The sequence below is a fragment of the Cygnus olor genome, chromosome 15 (assembly GCF_009769625.2).
Source record: "Cygnus olor isolate bCygOlo1 chromosome 15, bCygOlo1.pri.v2, whole genome shotgun sequence".
Lineage (NCBI taxonomy): Eukaryota > Metazoa > Chordata > Aves > Anseriformes > Anatidae > Cygnus > Cygnus olor.
Genome location: NC_049183.1, coordinates 3,141,636 through 3,160,180, shown reverse-complemented (window position 1 = coordinate 3,160,180; position 18,545 = coordinate 3,141,636). Strand labels below are relative to the sequence as shown.

At 34.4% G+C, this 18,545-nt stretch overlaps 1 protein-coding gene across 35 annotated transcripts in view; it reads right to left on the bottom strand.

Annotated features, from left to right (window-relative positions):
* RBFOX1 (RNA binding fox-1 homolog 1) overlaps positions 1 to 18,545 on the bottom strand; it is an 861,472-nt gene that overhangs the window by 47,944 nt on the left and 794,983 nt on the right. For all 35 annotated transcript variants that reach the window (XM_040574360.1, XM_040574366.1, XM_040574385.1 and 32 more), the window contains one exon: positions 6,184 to 6,316. In XM_040574360.1, the coding sequence (XP_040430294.1) occupies positions 6,184 to 6,316 (133 nt within the window). The remainder of the gene's footprint in view (positions 1 to 6,183; positions 6,317 to 18,545) is intronic.

Sequence of the window (18,545 nt, the reverse complement as noted above, 5' to 3'; positions counted from 1 at the left end):
ATCATGCTCAGGCACTCCCTGCAGCCAGAGGCTTGAACTGACGTATCTTTGGGCACTTGCTCTGGGTTACCACAGCCTTTTTGGTGAGCGCTTTGGTGAGTGCTTTCCTCCTGGTGGAGGCCATGCCTGGGTTTGCTGTCTGGGAGGCAACCAGAAGGAAAGCTGGTCTGAGTAGGGAGGCATACTACTCCCTCCCTGCTCAAACTGCTACACAAACTGCCGTGCCATGCCATGACTGAAGTGCCAAGCCCTGTTTGCCCACACTGATCACTGTGCTCCTGGTTGCTCATGCTCCCGAGGCAGCCTTTGTACCACCAGGGAGGGGGCACTGCTGGCTCCACCCAAGCCCTGTCAGCCGCCCTTGCGAGGGCTGCCAGGCCCTGACTGTTCCCTCAGCTACCTTGAGTGGCCGCGATGCAGGAAACCACCTGTCCACCATGATCCAACACTCCACTGCAGAATGTGACTGCCTCTCAGTTTTACTTCTACTGACATCCATAAAATACAATACATACTTCATATGCCATTTCTCTAAATTTCTCATTCACTGAGGTCATGACTGGAACACCCAGCAGAACAAGAATTAGGGAAACCCAGGAACTAATCTTGCAACTCAGATCTGTTTGCTGGCATCCTTCTCCCCCAAGCTGACTACACAAAGAAGTTAAAAACTCCATCTTCCATTTCTTCACAAACTACACAACTTCTTAGATAAGAGGAGATTGTTACATGCCCCAAAACCAGAAACATGAAAGAGAGAAAAACATATTGTTATTCCCTGTTCTCCCAGGAAAAATGCCAGAAGTGGAGGTACGGACTTAAAGCCACTTCACCATTAGGTTCATCAGAATTAGAAGGAGTGCATGTGAAGATGCACAAAGCCATCATCACATGCTGAACTTGTGAAGACCTTGAGGCAAGTGATGCTAGAATAGAATGGCTTCTTGTTAGTTTTAGATGCACTACTACCAGATATACAGTGATGGGCACTAGGTTTTCCTGACACCTGTTTAAAGATGGAGCAGCATACTCATCATGTTTTAGTATTTGGCAAATGATTTTCAAGAATGCTGAGCTACCAGTTTCTGCAGAGTTCAAAAGCAATTGCAGGTATCAAAATCACATCACCTATTTTTGGTAGTGTGCTAAAGAAAACAAAACCTGCTTCTTTCTCTTTTTTTTTTTTTTTTTTGGCAATTACTGCCAACTGCATCCAAAATCTGTCATAAGAGTACTTTTACTAGTAGCTTCAGCTTTATATAATTAGTAGGTGAAGCATAAATACAATAAACAACCCTAGAAAGACACAAGTCAAGGCAAAAAGACTTTTATCTTCCTCTTTTTTTTTTAACTTTTTTTTTTAACGTTCATCTTTTAAAAGTATTTTGTACAAAACAATACCTAATAGCCAGGGAGAGGCTTGCAAGAAAGACCAAAGAAGCAGTATGCTCGAAACCTCCTACCTCAAAGCTCACACAAAAAGGAAGGTAGGAAATGATTTTAATCAACTTAGTAACTGCTTTGCTCCTCAACCAAGTTACCAGTCTTGCTGTGAAATACCCAGAGCCCCCTGAGATAAGCAGACAATAGCTCACAGTTATGTTCTCCCACACTGACAGGCTCTGCCCTCCATGCACCTCTCATGCCATATTCATGACCATTTCTTGCTGCTATTCCTCCTGCAGCACAGTCTTGAAGCTAATATTTTCACCCAATAAAGATCTCCAGAAATGTTAATATTCTCTTTTCTCACACAAACGAAACCAAAGCTTTATTCCCTCATGTCAGTTTCAGTAGTTTTTTATGGTACGTAAGTGAATTACACATACCAAGTTATAAACCAGCTGCACACTGTAGTATTTTGAGGCATTAGAAATGATGCCACAGTTGCTAAAAATGATTTTCCATGAGTTAATAAACAAGAATATCTCAAGGAATTGTTGAAACGCCTCACTCTCAACTAAAGAAGCCATTAATTATGTATATATTGCTACATATCTCATGAACGCTGACTTTATTTTAAAGAGACACATTGTAAAGCATGCATGATGTCCTTGATTTATAAAAAAAACAGAGTCTCTAAATATGCCTGTATTCACTAGTTTTCCTTAGACATAGCTAAGTGTGCCATATTTGCTGTTTCCCAGTGACTATGAGGCACAGCAGAACAGAGATTTCCGTAAGAATACATGCTACTTTGTTTTGCTTACTGACAAGATCTTCCAGATTTCCTTACAGATTGGGACACACTGCCGTTTCTTAACTTTGTTGAGAAGAAAAAGTCACAGTCAGGATCAAATAGGACATCAGTGAACAAGCATAAATACAAATTCAAGGGAAACTGAAAAGAAAGAAGGTCTTTGTTACACAGCAGGGAATCTTCAGACAGTGTTACACTTGTAAGAAGCTGTCACACTAGTATCAGAAATACTTTTCTTAGATTTGCATTTGATTTCCAATTTGAAAGTGATTATTTCAGTTCTAAAACTTCTGAATATAAACAAATCAGCATGCAAAAGATTATTGCAAATCAATTATTATAGTTCATTTGTAACTTATTTAAAACCAGCTTTATATTCTACATTTACATGAGTACTTTTTAAAAAAGGAAATTATATTTTAAACTATATGTTATATGTTATTATATTATAAACTATATGTTGCTGAGATTTACTGCAAAGTTAAAAATAATTGAAATTCACACATCATACAAAAATGTATGAGGCAACTCCTTTTTTTAATCATTAAAAATATTTTCATATGAACTGCTTGGCTATAAGCTGGGCTACTTGAGTGAAAAATGAAAGCTTGCTACCAAATGAATAGCAAAACAGCATTCAAAGCTTTTTCCATTTTTCTTGTCAACAAATGATATTCTAAGTTGCTTGCTTCATTCTGCAAGTTCATTCATTCTCTGTGATCTCTTTATTTTCCCTGTAGTTTTCCCAGACTCTACTTACATTGTAACTGAAAATAACATATTTATAGCTTACTTTCATTGATTAAGGATTTTTTCTGATGTAAATCCCTTTTTGCCTCTTTGATAGGTCAGAGTACAGAATGGGTGAGCACAGAGGAAAGCATTGCAAAGAAATTCCAAATTATACTACTATATCAATGAAGTTACTAGCAGAAGGTATAGTACACTAGGCCAAATAAATTATTTCAGAATAAAGCTTTATTTATTCAACTGTGGATGAGTGTAAGAGAGGTATTTCTGCACCGATCCAAGAATTGCAGAAGTTGGAAATGTGTGTATCAGAAAGCAATGTGATATTTTAAACCATATGTGGACAGAAAAATAAACTTGACTAATCTCTGAATTTAGACCTATTTAAATTAAGACTCTTAATTTAGCTTATCAATTGAAATTACAGTGTCAGACTGTATTAGAAAACACACTTATTGACACAGCAGAGTCCTAGATTGCCAAGGGCTTATCTCAGACAGCCTGAAGTCATCATACCAATGAAAAGATGTAACTTCTCTCCTGAATCAATGCATGGCCTTCTCCGAAGTCAACGACACGTCATAAAGGGAGATGAGAACTGTCCAACCTAATTGTCAGACCTTCCTGCAGAAGAGTGCTGAGATCACCTCTTGGAATCTGGTTTTGAAACACTGCTGAATCTGACTGCACTGCAGGCATCTGTATTAATTTACAACTGAATTTCACAATGCTTACATCTAACATAGTATCCAAAGATGCTGAAGCTATGTAGTACAGTTGTATGAGAATATACAGGTATTACACTTAGAAATTTAATTCTTCCTGTTGAGTCACTGTACTAACTAAACTATAAACATTTACATGTAACACAAACTCAGAGTGCACCCATATGTGACCCCTGAAATTAAAGGCAATGTAAGTTACTTACTGATCTGAAAGTATTTTTACTTCCTTTGCAAATACTAACAAAATAAAAAATTATTGTACAATTAAAAAATTGCATCCCACATAAATGGTATATATTTTCCTATATTAATTTATGACTTTGTCTTAAACACAGGTGTTGCATTCATGAAATCATAAAACTGATAATAACATAAGCTGTGATCTCCTTGCATATTAGACACCCTACTTAAATTTAAGAGTTTCTTTTTAAAATAAGTAGCGATGGATAGTGTCATTTTTTTCTAACCAGACAACTTTCTAAAGCAGAATAACTTATTTTTAAAGGGTTATATTTAGGAGAAAAACAAAAATAATTTAGCTGTGCATGTATGTGAACACACGAAGCATACATATGAGTCCCTTGCTACCTCCATTGTCCTTTAAGTCAGCTTAGTGGCTGGCAGTATAGATCAAAAAGTTAGTTAAAGAAAACTGGAACAAGAAATCAGAATATTGTCACTTCGCATTCTTCAAGATTGCATCAAATATTCTTTTTAAATTAAAGCTTATATAAGGCTTAGGAAATGTAGGGCTGCTCTCATCTGCAAGCTCAGAGCGGGAATCAGCTTTGGGTCCTAGACAACAGAGCCTATAATTTAAAGTTGGTAAACAGCTAAAGCCTTGAAAGCACAAAGGAAAATCAGAAAATAGGGTCTGTGCTTGTATTGTGCAATATATGTAAGTATGTTTATTTCCTATGTGCAGCACCCATTTCATAGCTGAGACATCCAGATATGAAATTGGTCCTATAGGACATTCTAAAATTGTTCCCTTCATTGCCACATACAAATACCTGGACTACCTCTAACGAAGATAGTCTAGGCAACAGTAAGATGCTTTGGTGGGATACCAGCCTTGTCCAAAGGTAATTCAAGCAATCTTTTTCAAAAATCATGGTGTCTTCATTAAGTAATAGCTAACTTAAAATTAGCTTATTAAACTACACAAAGCACTTAAAGGAAAAAAATATACACTTCACTTTAACAAAATAAACCTGATTTTGCCATTATTTTAATTTTAATTTTCCACACAGCTTATTTCTCTGAAGGGATACTGCCCAATGTGAAGGAATGGTCAAAGTGCATGTCTCAAATATCCCTGAAAATTTAGCTCCGTGGCTGACTGGCTCTTTTTGCAAACCCCTCCAGGAAAAAAAAAAAAAAAAAAAAAAAAAAGACATGCCTTTTGGCTTAATCAAATAAACGTTTCATAAGAAACTGCTTCCAACCAGACAGGTATAGTCAGCTTACTTGCAAAAGGCTGGTAGTGGTAGGGGATCTGAACAAACTAATGCAGATGGAAACGGACTGGTTCTCCCTTAATATTGCAATATTAAACAATATCAATATTACCAGGTTCCAATACTATGACAGTATCACAATATAAATCTTATGCCTCATTCTGTATTGCTTTGTATTACTTGGCCCATTTCTTTCTGCAATTCCAGACCTTATGTCTTAGCGAACACATTTCAGACCCCTCCCTGAACTGGAGTATTGTGAGCCCCGTAATTATTGCATTCTGACAATATGGAAAGGATCGAGTCAAAATTAGCCTCTGATACCTTCACCTAGCCTGTCTCACCAGAGTGCCAGGGAAGTCTGGGGTGGGAAGCTACTGAAGGGCACCTGTCTTCTACTGTAATGAAATAGGAAGATAGGGTCTCAGCACATCTTATGCAGCAAGCTTCCTTACAGGGGGATATCCAAAGTGACAGCAGATGAGCTGCGGAACAGCATCGTAGTGAGGAAAGAGAGAGGTCACCTTCACTCCATGACTTATTATTTACACAAACATGTACTGGAAAGCACATGGCCTTGAGAGAAGCAGCCCGGTTTTCAAACTTTGTAAAAATATCAGCTTGAAAAACTAAACTCAGAAACAAAAACAAAAAAACAAACTCTAAGCCTTTAGGTCCAGAGACAACTTTCAGTGGATGATTTGAAGGAAAAGAAGTTACTTGATCCAACCTCCTTAATAACCAGATGTTTGCAATCATCAAAAATACATGTTTAGCTGAAACAATTTCCCTGTTCCAAAGCATTTAGTCTCTAAGAGCATTTACATAACAGTATGTGACACCTCAAATGCTTAAGGCCACCAACCATGGCAGTACAAATTACAGTCATTTTTCAATACACTGTGCAAGGTGCACCACTTCCAGTACTTGGATTGGTTGCATGCTGTGTTGGTTTCTGCAGTGAGACACGATCAGCGTGCACCACAGCTACACAGTTCGCAGCCTTCGGAGATTCATGGTAATAGGTAAAAGAGGCTGATCTCCTTACCCGCCGTAGGCTGGAATTGGAGGAGGGGGTGCTGCTGCACGGAACGTGTTGTACACTGTGCGACCTCGGCCTCTTAGATGTGCACCTCTGTAAGCAGCAGCTGCCGTTGCAGCTGGGTAGGGAAATCCTGGCACTGTGAAGAGAAGGAGAGGAAAATAAAATATTCAGATCAATCTGGTGTTTGAAAACTAGGCAAAATACTGGTAATGTAGCAGCATAGTTGTGCTTATATTAAAGCATGGCCCATAACTAGTTGAGGGCATTGTTGGATAACTACATTATTAGTCTTTTAACAAGAGGCCTCATCTTCTAACATAAAATCTTTTTATGCAACTAGGAGATGGCAAACAGGGAATTTATATAGCAGTATAACAGGTAGCACAAAAAGACACTCATTATTAAAAACAATGCTGCCTGTTGTAGCTGATGCTGCTAAAAGAAGACTTTTGAGGCCAAAACCTCCCAGCTCAGGCTCAAATTTAGAGTACCAGAGAATTCTCCATCACATTATTGGATTTATCTTCAAAGTTTGCCATGCTTTGAGTGGGGGTGAGATGTTGGACCCGGTGACCTCCAAAAGCCCCTTTCAATCTAAATTGTTCAGTGATGAGCTTCAGTTTTGTTCAGAAAGTTGATTATTATTAGGTTTGAATTTTGTTTCATTTTTTTCAACTGAAAAAAAAGGTAGAGCAAGAGCTTTCTCAGAATTTGGGGGTATATTCTGTTCATAATAGTACCTGTTATTTTTTCAAAGGCAAGAGTTACATAGTTTGGAAATATCTACACGAATTCAGATAATATTAAGAGCCAATAAAAACAATTTAGACATATAAAGAAGAAATAAACTCATATAGTTTTATATTGTCATTGCAAGTAAATGTAAACATTAATTACCATTCCATGTGAAACAAAATATCTTCATCAGAAATTGAACAGTAATATAGTACTACGTAGATTTTTTTCAGTAAAATATTTGTAAAACTTTTCACATTTTAATTTAAAAAAAAAGAAAAAATGAAACTTTCTAATTTACTTTCTCTGCCAGTTTTTTAAACAATGCTTCATTATTCATTTCTCTTTTGAACATATATTGTTGGCCAGTGTTAGAACAGGTATTTTTGGAACTAATTCATCAGTGAGATACAGAAAATTAAATCCTGCTCTGGTGACACTCAAGTTACTTTAGTTGTGCTTCATTGTATTGAATTATGTAAATTAAGCATGTAAACAGATAAATAAAGATTGCTTAGAAATGCCCTAATAAAGGAAAACAAATGGAAGAAATTATGTATAAGCTTTTCAAGTCTGAAATTTGACTTCAATCCAAAGTTGTGTTTCATCTGTTTTAGAAGTAAATTTTAAAAGTAGCCTTAAATTTGAAATAAAATAAAAAATTATCAACTTATAGATATTGCTGGCTGAACACATGAAGGAAAATACTGTCATTCTGTTGACCTCATTACAGCCTTGGAGCATTACAGGCCCCTCTCACTGAAGAATCTGGCCAGGAAAACATATCTGAAATGGTAGATATCTTAAATGATAAGCCTGAAGGTTGGTATTCTGTAGCTAGATTTAATAAATGTAGTCTTAGGGACACTCCTGAACTACCAAGAATAAGAGAAATTTCTCTGACCTAAATGCCACTGACAAAAAAAATAATGAAGTCTAACAATCTTTGAGCAGTTTGGACAACTTCTTCACTTACATGTACATCTGTATTTTTCTACATACTGATAGAAAACAGTTTTCCAAGAAAAAGGAAGCAATAGTAAAGAATAACAAACCAACTCAAAAAAAAAAGAAGTCTAAACTCAAGTTATCTAATGTATCTAACAACACTACGGGTTTCCAATCCATAATCTAGGAACCCCCATTCAAAGATCCGCTTCAGCAATTAATTATTAGTAGATACATCTACGTTTGGCAATATTTAAAGCAAGGAAGTAGTCAATACTCTTTCAGTGAAACACTCAGGGTCCTAGACAATCTTTCTTCTGTAAGATGTACTGTTTGAAATTAATTCACCAATTCCTTCATACAGCTCACACCCTAGACGTGTATGAATAATGGAAGAAAGGAGTAACTGTAGCTCTAAGAAAATTCCAACTGGAATTGTGCAGAAATTATATGGCAGACACTGACGATATGTCTGTATGAAAGCATGAACTCCTAGTGTGTTTTGTTTTGTTTTGTTTCCCTTTTAATTGTACCATTCAATATAACTTTCACACAGATGGTTTAAAGTATATATTTTGCAGTAATTGAACATTTATCCTAAATACTCTTTCTTCATCATGATAGCCATGCCTTGGAAAAAATTACAGATCTTTGGCAGTGAACAAAGAAATATCAGTGCAAAAGCAGAGCACCTCAATCAATGAGTGAGTACAAATGAACAGAAAATATTTTTTAAAAAATACTATTATATTATTAATACATACGCATATATATATATAAAATGAGAAATAAGTCTTTCTCTTTGCATGTGCTTTTTCTTATGAAAGAGGAGAAAAAGCTAGAAGAAATTCAGGAAGAGTTACTTAGCCCCCAAATGTTTATCAAATCCAGAACCTATAATGGAGGCCAAACCCACCATTCATTGGAGATGGTAAGATAAGGTGGGGATCTGACATTTTTAAAGGATCTGTATATTTTCTGATGTGTTAGAATGCAAAGCCAGAAGTTATTTCATCATTTTGCTATGCTCACCTTGTGTTGCCTCCTTAAGAAAATCATGAAGCATAAAATATCTGTAGTAAAGCAAAACCCTAGAAAATCTTACAGAAGCATCTAGAAGTTAGGACAATGGTTTGGAGTTCTGTCAAGAAGATGATAAGACATAATGGAAGATAAGCCTGAGAAATATGGAACTAAGAATGGCACTGCATGGTTCTGTGAGAAAGTGAGCTCATATATGCACTAGAATTATATCCATTCTCCCAAAAAGTGACTTGGGTCAGCCAGAAAAACAGAGTATGTGAAAACATGCCTTCTAATTGCAGGTAGTATTATTAAAGATTACAATTATTGCCAGAGGTATAATAATTGACAAGATCATGTCACCCTACATTTGAGTTCAACAAAAAAATTATGCTACTCATCCCAACTGAGAAATCATGTGATTAGGAGTATGCAATAATCACAGAATTTATTTTGCTACCAACTTTTTAATATCCTTACCTCCAAAATAACCAGAAGTAATGCCACTAGAACACAATTGAATAATGGACTTAATAAAAACAATTTTATGAAAAGAGCTCTCCCATCAGGAAGCATTAAGTAATATCAACCAGCCCCAGAAGCAATGAATATACTAGCCAGGAAGGGTAAACATTTAATGACTCAAAGTTTGTAGGTCAACCTTCCTTAGTGCCTCAGTGCCTAACTACTGAAACTAAGCCAGTGAAAATTCTATTATAATGGCATTGAAAATGTGTTCAACTCTCAGCTGGGAAACATCCTACTCCACTTCTTAACAGAAGTACCTTAAATTTATCAATGTAATTTTATGACTAGAATTCTGACCTGTAATAGGGAAAAGGCAAATTTTGCCAACTACATATCATTGGTGATAATAATGAGGTTAAAAACAAAGACAGAAGTTTCTAAAGACTGTATGAGGGAAAGATCCATTTCAACCCAATCATATTTGTGTTCACAGATGAAATTTAATTATATCTGAATTTCTCCCAACAGATATCATATATATAAGCATTGCTTTTATTCATTTTTTATTAAATGAACATGACAGGTAGTGGATTTTCTAGACACCACATCTCAATATATGCCTTGGAAAACAAAGACTGTCTGAACACTGACAAAGCTTGAGCTCCAAAAAGGGGGAACACATCCTGGTAAAAAAAACACTTAGGGGTTATACACTGTGTATTAAAGTCTTAAAGCTCTGAGATAAATGGAAGAGTAGCAGATGTAAAAAACAACAGGGGGCAGATTTTGTATCAAAGCCATAAAAATATACAGCCATTTTAATGGGCAATTATTCTTTGCATTTTTGCTGTGGTTTGAATTTGTATGAGTGTGCCATATGCCTCAAGAAAGGTGTGCCATCAAAATGGATGAATGAATCTACCTCTCATCACTCCTAATCTTTGTACAAACTATCAGGTCATCTGCTATCAAGAGTTTTCCAATGTTTAATCTTGAAGAATTTTAATGCTATACTGTGTTGAAATCAGTTTATAGCTAATTTACTGCAGAGTAGTTTAACTGTTAGAAATGCAGGAAGACACACACATATTACTCCCATAGTTTAGGAGGATTCCTGTTGAGGAAACAGTTCAGAAGTGCTGGACAATAAATTAAGAACAAAGAGGTAAAATAGGTAACATGCTGAGGAAGGCTAAGCAGAATAATCTATATCATATTATCTGATATTTCTGGAACAGAATCAGGAATTTATCCTGATGTATACTCTGTAGTAAGTTTTCACTTGACCTTAATAGCAATAAGTAATATTACCTGTCATTGTTTAAAAGAGTTATAAAAACTGTGTTAAAGACAATGCATGTAGATCTTTACATTTAAATAAAAATTGCAGTGCAAGTAAAAGCTCCATTACTACAGCTTTTAAAATAAAAGGATTTTAAAAATGTATATATATCTTTAAAGTGTGAAAAGCTCTAGAAAGCTCTAGCAAACTAAAAACAAAACAAAACAAAACAAAAAAAAAACAACCAACAAACAATTTTTCACCTGTCCTTTTTGTGAGATGATTATTCCTGAGATCCAATTGTGAATTAACTGAACTCAAAGGAAATTTGCCATGAATGTCAAATATAGGCACGACTGGTCCCTTCTATTTCTTTAATTCAAAATAGAAACAATATATTTATTTTTAAAACAAAAATAGTGGAACAATGATTTCCTTACCATTGTACAGAAATACATGTCAATATTAAACACTGTTGTTTATGAAAGAATAAATCTGGATTTTGGACAAACAATTTCTTATAGGATGTTCTCATTTGAAATGCATTGAAATGGAAAACAAAAATCTCTAATTAATGTACAAGTCTAATCACCATTCTCCACATGGAAGAGTAATTTTTCACTGTTCATTTGCTCAGTGTAATCTCAAAACTGACATAACAGAAAAGCAATGGCCTATAAATCTGCTCTCATTTGTTTCTTTAATATTCATATTCCATTGAACTACAGCTGCTTGTTGCTGCAGTCTATTACAACATGCAAAACTGTCAATAAAAATATTATGAAAGGCAAGATGCGTTTCTTCATGGCTCTGTGTGCCATTTATTTTGAAAAAAATAACAATAAATGACTCACGGATTGTCCCTTAGTTTGCTGCACGCTGGGCGATTAGTGATTAATTACCTTGCTGTAAATTGACATGGCACAAGGAAATTGACACAGCTCTGATTAATTAACTTTTTATGTGAGAAAGTTACTTACAAAACACTGCACACTGTAATTGAATCCCTTCACACAACACTACTGCATTAAGTTTCCAAACAAATCCAAATTAGTCCAAAATTTCACATAAATTTTGTGACTTTTTTTTGTAGTTAAGTGTGCCCTGAAATATTATGCAAATATTTCTAGAGAGAGCAGGCATTGGCAGCTGGTTTAAGGCACTGTTTTCAGGTTTTCACCTATTGAATCCTCAGATATTTGAAAAACAAGATTTGTAATTTTCTTCCACACCACATCATCAACATAATCAAATTCACTCAAAAACTATGCATAGCATATTTTAGCAAAAAAGCAACCACCTATTTAATGTGCTTATTCTTATACTAAATTGTATAACGATAGTTGGCTGTTCCAACAAAACTTGCTGTTTGATTATCTTTGCCACAAATTTGCTTCCAGATCCAATTGGTTTATTATACCAAAAATTACTTGCACAAACTAAACACACATCTAGATTTCTTTATAATACTTTTAAGTATAAATGGCATTAAAATTCTCTTTTTTATTTTTTTTCCATCTTCTCTAATGTACAAATAAACAAACTACCATTGGATTCTACATATATTGACACCACTGTATGTCAGGAATTTATAACCCTTAGAAAAAAATCTTGATGCCAAAACCTGGACACTGTCTTATCTTTTTGTCTAAACTTTTTTTATGGTGAGGATGACTGAGCACTGGAACTGGTTGCCCACAGAGGTTGTGGAATCTTAATCCTTGGAGATGTCCAAAAGCCACCTGGACATGGGCCTTGGCCCCCTGCTCTGGGTGGCCCTGTTGGAGCAGGGAGAGGAGCAGATGGACACAGAGGGGCCTCCATACTCAGCCATGCTGTGATTTGGTCATTCGGTAATTCTATGATTGTTAGAAACTCCTGCACATTTCATCCTTTTACTAACCTGTATGTTTGGCCACCTGAGTCCCCCAGACATCAATGGATTTCTCCTAACAAGCAGAAGAAAATGGGGGATATGGAGGAATAAAAAAATGAACAGATAATTGAGATTTTTTTGTTAAGCTATGTAATTACACTGTTGGTCAAATATGATGTACTTAATAACTAAATAAGGGCATTGCATAGTTGATGTTACAAAGAATAGTTGACTTTTCACAAAAGAAACTGCTAACAAACAAGAAAATGCTCAGTAGGTAAAAACAAAAACAAAGCAACTAGACCACAAATGAAAAGATACAGGAGCCTCATTTGATCCTAAATTAAAGAATAATCTTCAAGCGTAGATGTTCAAAGTGATCAATAATTTGTCTTGTGTTCTTGGTTACTGATATCTAGAAGTTCCAAGCAAATGGAAAATTTCCCCTATGTTTTCACAAACAGGATTTCTGAGACAAAGTAAAAAGGACATGATTGTAGAAAACTAGATGAACAATAGCACTACTACACAGACGAAAAAAATCAGCTGTTTGTTTATGAAAGTAAATTACAGGGTGACAAGTTCTGTCTAGATGACACAAGGATTCTTTAATAGTGGGGAGATTTGTAAAAGTTACAGAACTCCGTTATTCCATTAGCATGTTAAAAAAAGGGGGAAAAGGAAAATTTTAATATAGCCTGTGATGATTTTCAGAAGAACGAACTAAATTTAAAATATCATCCAATACAGTGACATTTTTGATATTCTGTATGTCAAAACTCATATGAGTTTTTGACTGTCCTGTAAATGCGTGATTGCCTAGTGGCTTATATATCCAAGCCACTAAAGCTCAACAGAATTATTAAGCTATAACAGAGAACATTGTCAGAAAATTGCTGTGTTGGGAAAATTTTAAGCAGGAAGTGACAGAGGGAAAAACTAGTTGGCTAACCTAACCCAAGCCATAGTGGAGTAATTGTCAAAAAAATAATTGTACATGCAGAGAACCATATAGGCAATAAAAATATTAATACCTCATAAATAGTTATGTATGAAATTCAGGTTGAGGAAGAACTTGGAATGTTGGAACTAGATGATCTTCAAGGTCCCTTCCAACCCTAGCCATTCTATGATTCTAAGAATTCTGTTATATACAACATGTTTTTAAGAGCCATGATTTAATAACAACTGTTATTAAACTGCCAATATAAGAAAGGCTGACACTAAAGTAAGTCTTTTTTGGAACTAGATGTGACAGGGAAACTTGAAAACCATAAAATTAACAACTGTCCAAGTGACTGACAGAATGACTTGATATGCATGGTCAACTGTGTTTCCCTAGTTACTGAAAATGAGTAGTAGGGCATCTTTCTAGATCCTTTGTAGATGCAAAGTCAAGCAAACAAGAAATCTGCATATAGGACTCAACACAATGGATATTATGTACAATAACATCATAGATCATGTTCAAAAAAAGGAAAAAAAAAGTAATTGTCACTGTTTCACTGCATTCTGAGAGGATTAAGTCCTGACATCTTATTGTCCTGACAGGTAACCATGAGTACTGCCAAAAGCCAAGTGCCATATCTCCATTAACAAGATAACACAATGTCATGTGAGAGTCACAGCTGTCTTTGGTCAAACATGATCTGGATTATTTGAAGCAAAGGACAAAGATACAATCCACAATTAACTATAAAAAGATGTTATAAGCACCCTCCTAGTCATCTTGCACTACCCAATAGTAGGATGGTGTACAAATTAAAAAACTGCCAGTGGCATGCAATTCAGTATACATCTCTCTTTATAATACTCTTCATTGTACCACTTCAGACACACTGCATCATCACTACACAGATTAACACTAGAATAAGTACAAACAGCAAAGCACTGAAAAAAAAATAATAATAATAAAATGAAGGAATGAAATGAAATCCATATTTACAAGTGCTGCAGAATGACAATACATCTTACTGATGAACTATTAGTCGCCATTTAAAACACTTATAGAGGGTAAAGGGATAGTTATCCTGAAAACAGTTGCAGAAGGGCAATATACCATGATGGAGAATGCAGAAAATGCTATAACAAGAATTTCAGACAGTGCTACCAAGAAAAAAACAATGAAGATGATGTTAGGTTTACAGCAGAAAAGAAAGCCAATCTGAAATGTGGCTGTAATACAACACCAAGAAAAACACTTTAAAGAACACATTGACGGCCACATACATTACTTTGCTGACTGGAAGAAACATATACCTGTAAAAGCACTAAGTAAAACAGGCACAGGAAGCAAACTAGGTACCAATGCCCACTGAAATGGTTTTCCTGGCTAATAAAGTAAGCTGTTTTTAAAAAAAGCAAGCAGCAGCCACACAACTACACAGACAAGGAAGGTCAAGATGGGTAGATACAGGCAGATTTTTATCAGGAAGCAGAAGGGTACTCATAGCTTTCATGGAGGTTCAGAAAAATTTATTTTTCACTCCAGCCTAGACTTCTGCATAAGTTTCACCTTACCTATTGGCACTGGTTAATAGATGTCCTGTAATAAGTATTGTGGTATATTTTACCAGAAAGGGGAATGAAGCACTTAAAGCAGTCATGGGAAACTCTTGAGAGTATAATTTTGTTTTAGAAACACAACCTTATCTGACTAACCAATGACGTATTGGTGATATTATTCAAAGAATTAAGCATAACCACAATCTGTCTGTACTATCTTTTAACAATTCTTTTAAGATTCTCAGAAAATGAGGAAACTATTACCATGTACATTGAAAGTTTATATAACTAACCTTTCCTCCTACTGGCAACTGCGTACTTGCACAATAATTTCCCATTTTGATTTTTTTTTTCTGGATAAAAGGGCCTAACAGAATCTCTCCTGATCTACTACAAAGTTCATCATAACTCTTTATAGTAAAATATTTTTTTGTAATTACCTGTTTTCATATTTTAAAATATATTTATTATATGCAGCTATGCTTCTTGCAATGTTTAACAGGAAACTGAGTACAGATGTGAACTCCTTTTATTAGCAGTACAGACAAGATACCTCTCTAACTTTGCACAGTACCTATTTGGCATGTGAATGGTACATGTTTAAAGTGTTCTTAATGAATTCCACAGTTAAAGAAATGCAAGTCAATAAGACTTCTTTGTTTTCTTTATTTTTAGTTACTTGCACATTTTAGTGATGCGCATCACAGACTTTTGTGTGAATATTTTTCAGTAAATATTAATTCATTTTTCAACTGATGGCTTAGATTCAAATTAATTTTTATTTTTTATTTATTTTTAAGATTACTTTCAAGTAAATGCAGCCTACTAAATGAAACTCCTTTCAAAAGAAAGGAATTGTTTTCCTATAGCAAAGCTAGAAGTATCTAGATAAATACCCTTCAAGCTACTAAAACATTTAATTTTGAAATATAAAAGGCCTTATAGAAACAACCCAAATTGTGTTATATTGATGACGTTAAAAGTAAATAAAACCATTAAGACTTTACAATCTGATTAGAAAACTTTAAAAGTGACGTAAGTAGATCACTGTAGCCTATCTCCACTACAGCACAAATGTTGAGTTTCACAATCATGAGGGTCCTTTTTGCTAAACAGAAACTGCTTGAAAAAGGTTTTCAAAATCAAAGTGCCATAGAAAACTGTCTAATAATAAGACATAATTCACTTGATTTTGAAATCAAGTGAATATATTTTGGAATAACTCCATTCCAAATCAGCATTATAAAAATTGTAAATCTAATCTGAAAAGATAAACAGGCATTTCAGAACAAAGAAACAACAACCTTGTTCTCATTACATAGAATGAACATCATATATGACAACTAAGGTCAACTGAACCTCAAATATAGTGTTCAACAGCATTTTGGTATTTATATCTTTTTTTTTTCTTGAATTTGTTTATATGTGCAACCTGTTGATTTCTAGTAGAAGACTGTAAGACTTATATTCAATAAAAATTTCTTAGCATAACTGCTAAGAAACTAACTCCTCCAACCCTGCCTATGTCATTCCTTCACCATTTTTCCTTTAAGTCCCTCCTCAAAAATAACTTCTTACAAAATGCCTTTCCCACCTTAGTCCTCTCCTCATGTAAGCGTTGTCATTTCATGACTGAAAATCTTTACTCCCTTAAAATAAATAAATAAAAAAAAAATCCAAGAAAAAAAAATCACTGAATCAGTAAGTATGCTAAGCTTGTGTGCTTAAAATGTCTGAATTCAGAGCAGTTTATTCTTTCCCCAGGTCCTCTGTTTTAGCTGGCTACCTAGGTCATAAGATTTTGGTAACAGAGACCATTGTTTCCATACTTGTCCCTTAAGAAAATTTTTGGCATTAAAAAAGCTACTAGTAATTTTAACATGTCTCCTTTGCTTTAAATTCTTGAAGTTTGCCTTAAGGGGGACGGACAAAAAAGCCATTAGTAAATTTCACTTTCTTACTATTATTGATATCTTATTTGTTAAAATTTTCATGCAAACTCACTAAACAGTATTTTAACATGAGGACCAGGAAGGGTACTTTTAACGTTATTCCTGGGCTACTACCAGGAGATTCTCTCTCTTCAATTCATATTAAAAACAAAAAAAAAGTCTATTATTAATTCAGGAAGCACTTTGTTGGCTTATTCACATAACTCATTTGCAAAGGTACTCTACTTTTTTCTATAAGAAGCAATTAAAAGTAGACAAAACCAGAAAAATATGTAAATACAATCTACTGATATATATATATTAATTGTAATGAATTGACCTGCCATTCCATTTTAGGCTAAGAGAAAACAGAGCAATTAAAAATTTAATTTGCAGAAATCTTTTTACATTTAATTTGCAAATACTACAACATAGGCAAGTTATTTATATCATATGATTGCCCAATCTTTAAATTGTACCTGTCCCACATACCAATTCAATTCAACTAAGACAAACATACTAAACAGTTGCTCCCCTATCAACAACAATAAAATCTCAACAAATAAATTAATAAAAACCATAACAATGAAATCACAAAAATTTAATAACTGATGTCATTACCATAAAGTACATGCCCATTTAGATTGAATATGGTCAATCATGTCTTACATGCAAAACCCAGAAATGGATGTACTAACTGCCAGGAGCACCTAAGCTTTGGTTGCTTGGAGTCTCAAGATAATATCATAACAGGATCATCATTACAATTCTATTTTCAGGTAATTAGATGTGAACAGATTAAACCTGAAAAAATCAACTGAATAGAATGTTTCCACTAAAGATTCTGCTCAAAAGTCCATTTTAAATAACCTTTTGAAAATTTATGTTTTCCTCATGTAATCTTTTGGTACTGGAAATATCCCAGAATGTAATACAAATGTCAAAGTCTATTGGTAATTCCTCAGTAAAATAAAACCTGGAATGCTTTTAGTGAAATAGAAAAAAATGAAAATAGTTTCACAGAGCAGTTTTTTAACTAGTTCACAAATATTTCATAAGCCAAGTAACTTACTTTTAAGGAAAGATATTCAAAAGAAACATTGAATAGACAAGCTTTACTTAATTGTCATTTCTACAGAACAATGAATCCTCAAATAATCTAAATCCTTCTGTTGGATATGGTGTTCATACTTGGTATTTATGATTTTCCTCATCTGTTCCATGCATATCAACAAAGTCCTGAACTATCCACTGGAACCATCCTCCACCTATGACACAAAATACTCACAGGAAAAAAAAAGTATATATATTTTTTAAAAAAAGCAAATGTATCTATCATATATGTGTTGATAAGTCTTTTTAATATAAAATATATATCTATAAAAGCAAAATTCCCATAATTTAATATAATTTATCCTTTAAGATTCTGCTACAGATTTTTATTCTCTACCGGCACCTAATGAATAAGTCTGAATCGGGAGGATTATTAGGATAATTTTGGAACATTTAGGAATTTTTCTCATTTGCTTTAAAAGAACTTAAGCATTAAAAATATTTATTGTCAAAAATATTACAGGACCAAAGGTTTCTAGGGAAT